The following is a 13,894-nucleotide window of genomic DNA, read 5'->3' as shown; positions in this document are numbered from 1 at the left end:
TAGGTTCATAATCAGCTGAACTGCATTAAGATATGATTATTAAAATTATTAGAGAGATGACTCTGTCTGAGTTAAGGTGCAAACAAGGCCATATGCTGAAGCACAGACTTTTATTTAGCAGTAATTATGAGGGAGAGATGGAAAGAAATAAAGTGGGTGGGAGGAGAGGAGAAAGAGCATGACAAACACAGACAAAGTAGAAAAGATATCATCACTCTGTGATCCTGTTGACATCTGCTTGGTCCTCTTCTTCTGGTCTTCTTGGTGATGAAGTTTCCAGTCTTGTCAAAGTTATGGTCACTGTCTTCATTGAGTGGGGGAAGCCCATAAAACACAGAGTCCATTGCATTTATATTCACTCAAGTTCAGGTGGGACTGCCCAAGTGCCTTGCCTTCCAAGATGTTGGAGCTGAGTCGTTTATCTTCCACCAATTATGTCAGGAGTGAATATCTTCAGGCTCTGTGAGAAAGTCCTGGCTCTTCCCCACAGGGAAGTTTTTACACCTGAGCCATTATGTAAGAGAGGACTGGCATGATAAAAGGTGTTATCCCACCTCACAGGACGTGCCTCTTCTCAGCCTTTTTTCACTGTGGCAGGTGGATTGTTTGAGTAATTAAACATTAATAGTCCAGTCTCTCAGTGTGTAATTGAAACACGAATATCCAAATGCTTAATTATTTCATGCATTTAATACATTTCTTCATTTGGTTTTAGCATGTCAATTAATACCTTTTTTCCTGTGTTTCAGCTCTAAGTTCAGCAGTAAGATACAGTACGTCAACACGTTGGCAGAGCTTCGTGAGATGATTCCAATGGAATATGTGCATATACCAGACAGTATTGTCAAGTAAGTGATGTACAATAGCACGTACTTGTTCTAATGGAAACTATTTCCACAAACTGATAATAGCATTAAGGACTGTAAGAAAAACAGAAAGCACTTTCATGTTATTTTTAAAAATTATTGTGTGTTGTTCCTCAAACATTTCACTGTCAAACTCAGTGGCAGGACATCACGGTGTACCAGAAACACAAAACACAAGAACTATTTACTTCTAGGGGAGTGGGGAAATTGTTTGGCCTTTCCCGAGGAATCATCTATGCTGTATGTTTTCATAACTTTTACCTCTATTTAAGTGGAAGAGTTTTCAAGTTTCAGTCATGCAGGGCTTTTAGCAGAAATGTTAATTAAAAGATAGCCTATTCAATAGAAGACCAGTGAAATTCTGTAGGTTTACTGGTCCTTGCCTTGTCGATTCTTGTGGTTAAATTCACAAATGCTGAAAGATAGTTTCTTAGTTCTTGCTGCTTATGTGAAGAGGTTTTCTAATATGCAGTCATTTCCAGAGGAAAATATCTGTTAAAAAATTGTAGGAAGTTGATTGGCATTGCTCACCTCAGCTGACTTTTTTTCAGACGTGAAAGCAACAAAAAGAAGTGATATACAAAGACTGAAAGCTTGACTGAAAAAATCATGGTTTTCATGTAGTCATTATTAAAAAGATGTTGTGTTCAGGATTTTATTTTTAATTGTTCTCTTTAGCAAATGTCCCAGGTTTTGAATTGCCTATTCTAGAAGGTACTTTGAAGAGTAGATGTGCAAGTATGACTGTATTTCCATTATGACTGGTCAGTTGTCATAGATCTCCTCAACCCAGGCAGGAGTTTTCACACCTGTTTCACAGTAGTTGTAAAGCAATTTCCTTTGTCAAGCTGCTGGTGGGAGCAGGTGGGAAGCTCAGGTCTGGCAATAGCATTTGAGGAAACAGTAAATTCAAGTTGCAAAATCAGGAGTCACAGAGACTTTCACTGAGGTTCATTTGCTGCTGTAACTTCTTTAGGGGTGGAGTGACGATAAGAATGTGGAGCAGAGGCTGTTGGTCAGCTGACCACGAGTTGTCCCTAATGTTCTAACATCCCTAACAAATTTTCTTCTGATTCCTGTAAACATTTTAGTTTCTTATGATTCCCTTTGACAGAAACCTTACCTTTTCTAACCTCAGAGAATTTCTGTCTGTTTCCTTGCTGTGTTTTACTGTTGCACAGTGATGTGTGGCAGTCTGTGTTGCAGACATTTTTTCCCTGTGAACTTAAAAGTGTTCAAAAAGTCCATTCACCTCTCAGACCAAAGGTGAAATGATCACAGCCGTAGTACCAAAGAAACTTTAGCACTTAAAGAGTTTTAGGGTAATGCCTGCTTCACATCATCAGCAGCCAGATGAGAGATCATGATTTTGCTGAAAAAGACAGACCTGGAAAGATGACAATTGCACCCATTGGTGGCAAGCATTTCAGGATGTTGTAATAAGAAGATTTAGTGGCAGTGTGCATTCAAGGCGCTGTGAGTGGCTGTTCTCAAACCACAGGGAGAAGAGCAGTATTCAGTTCATAGCTCCCCTTTTGCTGCAAATTTGGAGAGATTCCTACAGAAAAATACAACATATTTTGTCTTCATAATTGCTCCATTGCCAAGAACAAGCATACCACCTATGGGCAAGAAAAACCCCACCTTTAGAAAGTACATGGTGAAATGCCAGAATTTGGGTTATGTGATTTTCTTGGTAGTTTTCAGTGAAGCACGATACTATATGATTGTTGTATATGAACTTGTACATATTTTCTTTTCCTTCATCCATTCTTATCGTGTAAGGTATGATGAAGATAAGTGTATTAAGAGAAGAATGAGGTAAAACTTGCTTTCTAGCCCATGCTGCTGCTCATAATAGAGTGAATCTGTGTGACAGCCTTTCACCTGCAGGCGACCTCAACAGCTGAACGAGAGAGGACTTGCAAAGACATGGCATCTTACTTTCCCCTTCAAGCTGTTGAGATCAGCCTCCCTTGCAAATAAAACTCACTGAACTGTAAATGTCCTTGACTTGGCCCAGGCTGCAGCTAGTTAAACATTACCTGATAGAGCAACTGAATGCTTTCAGCTCTGTCCACTGGGCATGCCTCAGACCCCTGCTGCTTCTCTGTCTCTGCCTCCAAGTGAGCTAAATAAGGACTTACAAATTTAAGGTGGGTTGAGCACAGGGATAAATAGTATCGTACTGAACTGAAGAGCTTTAGGGTTAGCCCTGAATCATACTGGGTGCCTTACAAAAGCATGTACTGTATTTGTTCTTTGCTCTGCTATTGCTCTGCTTCACTCTTATGCTCTGCTTGCTTCTCTGTTTCTTTATATCAATAACTTTTACTCATGCAGACTGGATGAAGAGCTGAGGGAAGCTTCAGAAACAGCTAAGTAAGATAGCTTTCAGCTGAATCCTGGCATTATAATGTTTCACAGGAGTAGCTTGAATGCAGTAGTACATTGTGTTTGGTACAACAGGCAGCTTGTAGTTTCAATTACTGTGTAAGTTGCCCCATTGGAGAATTTACTTCCCCTCTCACTGCTTTTGTACTGCTGGATCTCAGTAATAAATAATCATACCCTTGCACTATAAAATTTTTTTTTGCGGTTTTTTGGTGATTGTTTCTATAGTCATGGGAATGACTGAATTCACATACTCAATTAAAATTGATCATTAAACATTTTCTACTCTTCTCCTCTTATATCAGATGATTTGTACAGTTTTTTAGAGGTAGTTCTTTCTGTATTTCTTTTTTTACAGTTCATTAAATCAGAGTTAGCTGTCTCAGTTGAGATAGGTAGGTAAATTCTTCTGTCTTTCCAGTGTTGGCTGGATAGGCTGTGGAATTAATACTTGATAATAATATTATATTTTCTGTGGTTACTTAATAAAACAGGGGCACGTGTTGATCAGATACTTTAAAATAATAACTTTGTGCTTTGACTTGAATATAATGTGGAAGTATGGTGTACAGTACCAAAGAAACCCTTCAGAAGTGCATAGTCCATGACTCCATGAGCAGAACTTCAGAAAGTGTACAATGCACTATCCTCATGTGAGTATTGTACACCAGATTTCTGAGGAGAAGTCTGTGTCTGTTGGTTCTAGTATAACATTCTCCCTTGCAGTTTTTGTAACTAAAGATTTTGAATTTTGGAATTTCTTTCCAGTCACCTTCTTTTTGCTTATGCACTTCAGGATTTTCAATTTACAGCTTCTTCTTTGCTGTACTTTTTCCAAAAGTTCCTTCTTTTGCAGTACACATTTTTCTTCACTTCTTCTGAGGTCACTTTCTAAAACAGTTACAGAGAAATACCTAAAACACTGGCCACTGCTTTTTTATTCCAGGAGTTAACACTGCCTCAGAAGCAATAAATTCACATAAGCCGTTATCTGATACCACCTGACTATTTTGTTAAACTAAAAGGCCTAGCCCCCCTTGAAATACAACTTCTATCCCTTCTGTTCAGACATTTTCAAATGCATTGTATATGCAATGTTGTAATATAAACATATGCATATGGCACTGAGAACTCTTGAAAAAAGTTGCTTTTTTGTTACTCTATTTAAAATAGTAGAGACAGCAGTGTAGCAAGTGAAAGGGGAATGAAATATTCACATGAGGCATCACTGATTATTGTTACTGTTGAATGTAAGAGATCACTGTAGTGCATTTCCTTTCCCTAACTTAAAGAAATAGCTTAAAACTTTGTTACTCAAACTAACTAACGAACTAACTTTGTTACTCAAACTAACGTGGGTACTAAGATCCCTAGATTCCTAAAAACAACAACATTTGTGTGTTTGTGCTGTCAAAGGTACAGTTAGTTATTACATCCCCAAATTTGATGTCATATTTTAAAAGAGAAAGAAATCAACACAGAAAAAATGTTTACTCATCTTTTTCCTTGTATCCAGAACTAGCTGCCTCTCAAATGATCCAGAAATGGCTTCAGTGGAGCAGGAGTAAGAATTTATGCCTAATACTGTCATTACATTTTGACATTACTTTACAACCATGCTGCTGGGAACTGAGGCTGGGTAGACTCCTTAAAGCATTTTTGAGACCTAAATACTTTTATGACAGTATTCAGGAGCAACATGGTACAAGCAGACAAAGTATTGAAGCTTTGCTATATTTATATTTTATATTCTTTATGTATGTGTTATATACTGAAGATTTGTTACATTTGTGTTGCATTAGGAATGTATTTGAGGCGTCCTTAATAATTTCCAGGCAGAGAGAGATATAATTGTTAGCCTGAGAATATTCTGATCGAATTATATTAAAAACAGATAGAAAAAGTAGAGGATGATCACAGTGACGATGGTTCCATCCATTATCCTAAATTTTAAACTTGCTATTCTCATTCAAAGATTAAAAGTCTTATCTTTTACTTTGATTTCTGAGCCATACTTTTAACATGTGCCTTCTCTTTGCTTTTCTGCTTCTCAGCTTCTTTCATAATTATTTTCCTGGTTAAATCTCAACATCTTTACGTATTTTCCTTTCAAAGATGGACTTGTTCCCTTGGAAATGGGAATGTGTCAGTCCCCTGGTGTGCCATTGCTCTGTCTGATTCCAGAACTGTAGTATGGAAATGGAAAACCCTGCAGTGCTGCTCTTCCTGTTGATCAGTAGGAGTGTTTGTAGGTGCAGTGTGTCACAGGAGCGCTGGCAATTCCCTGCTGGAACAGCGTGTCAGGAGAGCCAGCCCTGCAGCAGGAGGAGTGTGTGTCCTGGCCAGTGTGCACAGGGCAGAGGGATTGAGGCCTCTGCTCTCCCTGCCCGTCTGATGGGTCTGTAGAAATACAGAAATCACTGCTGTCTCACACTGTGCGGGAAATACTCTGCAGTAAACCTGAATCCTCAACAAAAGATTCCACCAATAACATGAGTATTAATAAACAGGCAAATAATTAACAGTGTATGTAGCAAAGAGTTGCATAAATAAATTGAAGCTTTGGTTTTCACTTAAAAAAAAAAAAAAAACCAAAACCAAAAAAACCCAAACAGTGCTCTAGTAAGCAATCACTCTGTGATAGCTTATACATAGGTTATAACCGTAAGCTAAGTTCTTGATTCCTGAACTCATATTTTACTTCATCTCTTTTTTTCTCAGACACTGTTTTATTCTATAATGAGTCAATATGAAAACTGTTTTTCAAAGTAGGAACAAAAGATGACATAAGGACAAAAAATGACATGTTGAAGACTGTGCATGATTTTGACCTTTTGTGGCTTGAACAGCTTTCCTGTTTTTCTCAAACAATAAGCTGGGCAGCAAAAAGCAATATGAGAAGAGAATTTACATTTATGTTAAATAAATATAGTTAAGGTCAAATTAATGTTAATTCATGGCATTTATTTTCTCTGCATAAATATGAATCTGTCTTCAGAAGTGGCAATAGTTTTCCTGTGATCATATCTCTTATTTGTCATGTCATTTCTTCAGGAAATAGCATCCTATGTAAATCCCTTCACTCTGAGAACAGCTGTTTTACACAGACTTTTTTTCTGTATGCTTTCTGCTGAAGCACCTCTGGAGTCTGCCCAGTACTTAGTTTGCTTCTGTTGTCTCTTTCATTTTGTTCCAAAGGCTTTTGTCTATTATCATGCTCCCTTTTGTTCTGTTTTATTCAACTCCTTTCACCTCTCCATGACTTTAAAAGAAATATTGGGAAATAATTCATAGTGGAAGAACCATTGTGTAACAGTTCATAAATCTTGAGGAAATTTTGAATTATGTATTCTTTAAGGAAGCCTGTATCTTGGGGCAACATTTATGAAGACAACTTCTTACTCTAAAGAATACTTCTAAAGTTTTTGATGCCATGTGCTTTGCACTATGTAGCAAAACTGTACGCTTAGGTACGTTTTAGGAGTACCCATTCCTGCCACACTGTTGTGTCATTCCACCAGTGGATCTTCCCACACGTGATACACTTCAAATTGCAATTGCTGAAAAGTAGTTGTTATTTCCAATAAAACAGTAACATAACTTACTAAAGTATGTACTTTCATAGATGTACATAAGATGTAAGCTATTTCTCACTACTGCATTTAAGTAAATGAGAGATAAGGCCACTAAACACTTTGTGGGAGCTCACATTTGGGGAAATAACTAGCTCTGTTTTCAGAGCACTCATTAATTTTTTGTTGTTGTTCTTTGGCATTTTGTCTTTAATAAACAGGATTGACATGACCCTGAAATAAGAAGCATCATTGCCAGGCATTTGAAGAAGAGGGTTCCCATGGATTTTCATCACCCAGACAATCATAACCACGCTGTACAATATGTGATTTGGTCAATTTTGTTAGGTTTATAAGTTTCCCCTGTCATTCAGCAGTTCAAGAAGACCAAAAGAGCCAATCCTATGGCCATGGAAATAGCAGAATTTTGGGTCCTGGTTATTTTTGTTGTTTTCAGAAACAGTTTTCATTAGGAAAGCTATATCATCTAGCATTGGTTTCTCTGTGCGTGCCATTTCTGTTTAAAAGGATACCATTTTACCAACAGTGTGCCTCATGAATAGGTCCATGAGGATGGGGATTTTTTAATTTTTGTCTTCAGCATATTAATGTTTATGCATAGCTGAACACAATAGTTGTTGCTACAATAAGTGTTAGTTTGCTTATGTCACAGAGCAGCAGCAACTTTGCTGTTTAAAAATAACTTTAGAAGTTATGCAGGACTTTCTTGAGTTTGGCAGGCTGTGTTTGATCAGGCTTTGGGTAGCCCGTTGTAGTGAAGGGTGTCCCTGCTCAAGGCAAAGGGGCTGGAACTAGATGATTCCTAAGGGCCCTTCCAACGCAAACTATTCATGCTGTTATGAATTTGTGTTTCTTGAGGTCTGAAAGTCTTTCCATCTTCATTAAATGACTTTTTTGTTTGATCAGAGAAAAGTGTGATATACTAAAAAATAATAATTAGTCTCGTTAGACTTCCCAGAGGATGAATGAGTAACTGAAGTTAACTTTTTTTTAATAATTTCATTTAGTATATTTATTTTAGGCATAATTTCCTCAAAGCAGCTAATTCTGTAAATTACTTTCATATATTCTAAAATCCTTGGACCATTAATTTATTGCTGCTTTCTAAGTCTGTATCTTCCAGAACACTTTTTTAAAAGTTATGAGTCTTCAAGTGACATCCTGTCTCCAATTGTAAAGGCTATTAATTCTCTGAATATGAATCAAATACTATTTCCTACTGGGAGCTGAAAGCTGGAAGCCATACTCATTTGTTAGGAAGATTTGTTAAAGTTTTGCTCCAAGTATTTCTATTAGATAAAAATAGGTCTTATAATGGTATTTATTGTCTGTGTCACAGAACACACCAGTAAAAAGATAAAAATGGAAAAACCCTAAGCATCTTTTGTTTGCTGGGGTCCTATTTATTTGCAAAAAAGATACTACAGTAAGTTCTTCTCCTTACTGGGAAATAGCTTTAGTTTCTCAGATCATGCTTTTACAGAAGTGTGCAAGTTAATTATCTAGTGATCTCTGACTTAACAATCCTTAGACTTAACAATTCAAGATAAGTTGCACCTTATTAGTATGGTCTAACTCTAGTCCTGCTTTCAGTTCAGAATTATTGATGAAAGAGAAAAAAAGCAAAGTAATTCTTGGGGCATAAGGTTTAAGCGGAGTCAGTAGAGCATGAGCCTTCATTTTTTCAGCAGGATCTAAACTGAAAGTCCTGTTCTGTCCTTCATTTAAAAGTTTGATTGGTTTTTTTGGGGGGGTTTGCACTTTTCCAGCTCTGTCAGTTTCTGTCTTGTATTTGCAAGGTAGTCTGCAAGCAGGGAAGCAAGTCTGTTGTGATGAGCGTAGTTGTTCAGCCATTGTAATGAAGACTGACAAAATTGTCAGAAGGGCAGAAGAGTGCTTTCTTATTGGCCAAAGTGCAAACCAGGATATGTGCCCTCTGCTCTGTGCTGGCGTCTCTGTCCTACTTGCTAGTCAGCTGTATGACATCTTTCTGTCAGTTCTGTAAATTTTCACAAAGGAAGGGCCTAATCCTGCTGACCATTGTTGCTGCTCTGTAACCTTGTCCTAAACTAGAGTCTGGCAGTGTCCACCTTTTCTCAGATATTTGAATCCTGGCTTGTGTCTGCCTTATAAAAGTGCTGTCACTTAGTATATTGGGGATAATGTTTTATGTACAGATTAATATTTGTATCGACTTCCAGATGCTAATTAAGCTTCATTATGATCTAAACTATTAAAGCATTTAGTTGCATGAAGTTGCATCTTTTGTAGACCTGTAGTTGAAGCCTCTTAAGACGAGCCACATGATCTGTGTTACGCAATAGATGAGAAAAGTTTCCACTAGAAGAGAAGTTCGCCACAAAGCAGAGGTTCAGCACAAATCTTCATTCACTCTTTGAGACCTATGTGGGGTATAAGAGATTTGTGACTTTAATGGTGGACATCAGCTCAGGGTTGAGTTTAATTCTACTTGCTTTGTGGGAAATTACTAAACAGCAAAGTTACAAATTAATATTGTTATTATGGGCAGAATAATGGTGGCAGCCTGAGATGAAAGGAATTTGTTTAAGCCAGATGGCACGTTAAAACAAAATGGGGCATTGATGTGATAGTTAAAAAATGATTGCAGGATCAAAGTGTGGTTATCTTTGCTTATTAATATATTTTGAAAAGTTTTTTAATGTTATGATAAAGCAATTCTATGTTATACTAACAATAACATATCAATATTACTAAATCAGTAGTTTGTTGAAAGAGAAATATAGTATGTATTGCACAGATACAAGCTTTTATATATGGATTTTTTCTACTGTGTATCAGAGTGCTCAGATGAAATATAAATTAGTAGCTGCAAATTTTTTTGCTAAAATACCTATACTGATTTAAATTATAGATTAAGCAATACAAGGATATCTAATAGCATTGTATGGATATATATACCTATGAATCAGAAATAAAGAATTGCAACCCACTACTGGACATATTTCCTTTCAACTCCACATTGCAGAGGTTTTTATTCCCTGGGTGCACTTGGTTGGTTTAGATCACTTCTTTCTGTAGTATAGAAATATTTTGTTATATTTTGCATTCCCTGTCTGTCCTTCTAAAAACTGAAACAGAGTCAGTTTTATGTCTCATGGGATTATTCTCCATCTCCATGTATTAAAATCCAGGCTTTGTTGATACTAGCAGTATTGTTCCTGAAAGAAAGCAGAAGGAACTCTTTAAATTTCTTTCTAATTTATGTCTGTGCTATTATGTTAAATCAAACCCACAGACAGTCCGTCCATCTTATATGTCAGAAGGTCAAAAGCTATGGGGCAGAAGGAGATTGACTGAAACCACCCTGGGCAGGTTAACAACCTGATTGACTTCACTGAAGGAAGGGGTCAGAGCTGCTGGTGGACGCGGAATCCTCTCAGCTCCCTGGTACATTGTGCCCACGTGCCGCTCTAATCTGTGTCAAATGGGCCAATCTGTACTGCCACTAAGTACAGCTGGCTGATTTTGGAGCTATCCTGATCATTGTCCAGTAGGCTCCAAATACAAGATTAAAGGGCATGAAGAAACTGTGGCTTCTTACTTGCCACCCACCTGAAAGCAGCTCTCTGCGTGCTCCTAGACCTGTTCAGAGTCAAAGAAGTTTGATTAAACAAGCCTTTCATACTTGTTGAAAATAGGTTTTTTGACTTTTGATATGTTTGGAGATTTATCAGATGTTTTCAAATTACTAGTTTAAGTGTAAGAAGTGACCCTCAATTTCCTACTAGTGAGAATACCTGACAGGTCAGATTGTGTTAGCTGTGCAGCCAAATTCATTAATTTCTAGGAGCAAGAGGGGTGTCCCTGTATTGCCTGGCACAGATGAAGCCAATTCAGCAAGTATGAGGAGATCAGCGGTTTACCTTCTCATTCGCTGTCCCTTTCTGTCCGGTTTATCTCGGCTGTTTGAGGGGCCTGGAAAGGCCCGAGGTGGCCTTGGGGCAGCCCGCGTATCAAAGGACGGGAAGAGGCTTCAGTTCTTCTTTCGGTTTTTATGTTTATTAATTGTTTATCTAAAAGATGTTCTTTCAGCCGAACAGAGATCTGCTCAGCAGTCAGCCATGAGCACACTGTCTGCCCTCCGGGGCAGCCACGTATCTTTATACCCATTGTTACGTGTACAATATTTATCATTTTTCCCCAATACCATTTATTCTTATTACTCGGTGCACTCTCAGTAATAACCAATCCAAAAGTGCCACCATCACCAAAGAAGATGGAGGAGAAGGAGAAGAAGAAGAAGAAGAAGGACAGGACACACCCCAATTCCTCCATCTTACTCCTCTAAACCCCCCTGTACATAAATCCTAAACCCTGTGTCTCACCCTCTAATTAACTAATCCCTTCACCATTCACCCCGGTGAAGCCCTCATCCTTGTCGTCTCCTGTGTAGGACCAAAGTCCAGCCACCAGACACTTCTGGCAACATTCCAGGACTCCTGAGCCCCCCAAGGTGGTCTCGGTGGCTCAGCACCTCAGGACTGAGATCTTGAGATCCGACACCTTTCCTCCAGTCATGCAACCCTTCTGGCACGCTGTTCCCATTACAAAATGCAGCTGCCATGGGGTCAGTTATCTCCTGTGCTCAGAAGAAGACCAGAGAATGGCACTGTGAAGTCAAAATGTCAGCTGTTCCTGTTTGCACTGTCATGATTTACAGTTCTGCAGTCCTTGCTTGACAAAAGACCATCCGCTACAAAATGCAAACTGTTCTCCCAAAAAAATTGCTTTGCAAAGGTACTGAAGTCTCTTCAAAAATTATGTGCTTGGTTCTTACACTCATTTTTCCTAGAAACATTCACCCATTTCAGAAGAAGTGGTCACTTACTGCTCACACAGTGTGAATTCTGTCAGCAGTCTTAATGACTCTGGTTTGTCCATTCAGACCAAGCAGTAGAATTGTAGGGCTGTGCTGTGCCCTGCTAAATTGGATAATCTGAAAGGAACTACAGCCTAAGCTTGGCACATTTTTTTTATTCCTTGTTTTCCTGCATTTGAGATAACCCTCTTAAATGTAGCTTTGTGGAAATGCGACAGAACTTCTCTCAAGACTTTTGGTAGATGAAAGCACATTTAAAAGTGCAGACTGCTGTATGCTTTTTGATGTATGTGTGCCAGTTGATCCTGCAGCAGTTAGTATTTTTAAAGAAAAACACACATGACTGATTTTACAAGTACATTTGCAATCTCCTTTATTTTTTTTCCATTTTGTAAAATCCAGTGTCTTGGTCTTTTATATAAAATAGGAATCAAAAGGCAATTTTTTTTTTATTAAATGAATACTGTTGTTATTAGAAAAAAATCAATTTTGTGTGCTAGTATGTGCATATATGTTGGCATTATTAGCAAGGTCTTTATTGGTTTCAAAGGATGAAGATTTTGGTCTTGAAACCAGAATTATGTTAGGTGTGAAAATGCCTCTGTACTCTGTTACCACTATAGTACATTACATTTGGATTGTAAAGACAGAAGAAATGTCATTTCAAGCCAATATCATATATTATGAACAAGCAGTTTGAATGCAGCGCAGCACTCTTTCTGAATGATTTTTAAATGCCTTGAGGGTCATACCAGTCGACCTTGTGCCTGTCCTGACACTACAGTAGTGACCTATGAACAGTGTTAGGAGTAAATACCGACTCCAAAGAATGAGGTTCCTGTTGTGTTTGAGTTGACCAGCCATGGCCTCTGGGGGGCTACTGCAGAAAGAAAAAGTGCAGTGTTTCTCATACAGGATCTAGTCTATCAGAAAAACTGATAGACTCTAAGCATTTCGAGCCACAGCTCCTTTTATTCCTTTATTTCACTTCTCGGTATTTATTTATTTATTCCTTTGTTTCACTTCTCAGCATTGTCTGTTTAGATGTTTTTAAGTCCAAATTTACTGCTAAAATATAAGCAGTTAAAAGAAAATTCAAATATGCCATGTTGAAGTTTTATCTTCTTATCTCTATTATGTGTTTCAGTAGGCAGCAAGCCAAGCTGCCTTTAGCAATGATAGGAAAATAATCCACAGAGTACTTCCCATGCTGCTCCCTGGGGCCTGGTATGCAAAGTAGACTCTCTCCATGAGAGAGTGGCTCCCAAAATGAAGTGCTGGCTTTCTAGCACAGACCTGTGTTAAGCCATTAAGACCATAAAACTTCATCTCTGCAAAACTTCGTCTCTGCCTTCCTCCCTTTGAAGTCTGAGAAACATTGTCTTAAACAGTCAGCCAAAAGAACACATCGAATATTAATGTGAAATTTGGCCTTTATGATGTAAAAAGTAAGAATAAGGAACACAGCTAAAATTATCAGTCAGAGAAAGAGAAACTAGGGGAAAGGACAGGTCAGGGAAATGACTGGGGGAGGGTAGGGTTACAGACAGCTTTCTGCTTGAGGCTCTAGTCTCCTTCCAAATTCTGATTCTCCTTGGGGAGAGCTCCTGAAGCATAGCAGGCCTGTTTGCCTGGAGCTGTTGCTTTAATGAAGCACAAGTGAGCTCTGTTCCAAATGTTATTTGCCCCCCTTGTCTAAAGAAATGATGGAATACCTGGTGATAAGTGGCCTAATCTGGTGTTCACTCAGTTTAGAATAAAACTCACTCAGCCAGTGTGTAGACAGCACAGGGGAGAAAGCCGAAAAATGGGAAATGCTGCACAAATTTAGAAAATAAAATTTTGCACATTTCTTAGTGACTTGCACAGAATAAGCATGAGTCAGAAGACGTCAGAAGTGTGAATTAGGAAACAAATTAAATATAGAAAGGAAAGAGCAAGATGCAGTAGAGGGGCATATGGAACATGGTGTTTCATAGTGGAAAATAGCTCCAGGAGAGAAATGACAGAATGGAGGATGAACTATGCCAAAGAAGAAAATGGAGACCAGAAATGCAATGTAAAATAATAAAAAAAGAAAGCTTATCGCCTCAGGAGAGAATTCTCATATTACTTGACAGATCAATAGCAGTGCTCAGACAAGAAGCTGCCATCTCCTGAGGTGTACTCTCACAGTGGTA

At 38.3% G+C, this 13,894-nt stretch overlaps 1 protein-coding gene across 5 annotated transcripts in view; it reads left to right on the top strand.

Moving 5' to 3' along the window:
- Positions 1 to 9,824, top strand: part of PRUNE2 (prune homolog 2 with BCH domain) — a 128,566-nt gene extending 118,742 nt beyond the window's left edge. The window contains exons 16-20 of one of the 5 annotated variants that reach the window (XM_064735195.1): positions 750 to 848; positions 2,652 to 2,687; positions 3,210 to 3,248; positions 4,777 to 4,824; positions 7,054 to 9,824. In XM_064735195.1, the coding sequence (XP_064591265.1) occupies positions 750 to 848; positions 2,652 to 2,687; positions 3,210 to 3,248; positions 4,777 to 4,824; positions 7,054 to 7,075 (244 nt within the window). In that variant the 3' untranslated portion in view covers positions 7,076 to 9,824. The remainder of the gene's footprint in view (positions 1 to 749; positions 849 to 2,651; positions 2,688 to 3,209; positions 3,249 to 4,776; positions 4,825 to 7,053) is intronic. The other 4 variants (XM_064735196.1, XM_064735197.1, XM_064735198.1 and 1 more) reach the window with 4 other exon arrangements.
- The last annotated feature ends 4,070 nt before the right edge of the window (positions 9,825 to 13,894 follow it).

Source organism: Zonotrichia leucophrys, chromosome Z (assembly GCF_028769735.1).
Source record: "Zonotrichia leucophrys gambelii isolate GWCS_2022_RI chromosome Z, RI_Zleu_2.0, whole genome shotgun sequence".
NCBI classification, from domain to species: Eukaryota; Metazoa; Chordata; class Aves; order Passeriformes; family Passerellidae; genus Zonotrichia; species Zonotrichia leucophrys.
This window is presented reverse-complemented; position numbering and strand designations above follow the sequence as displayed.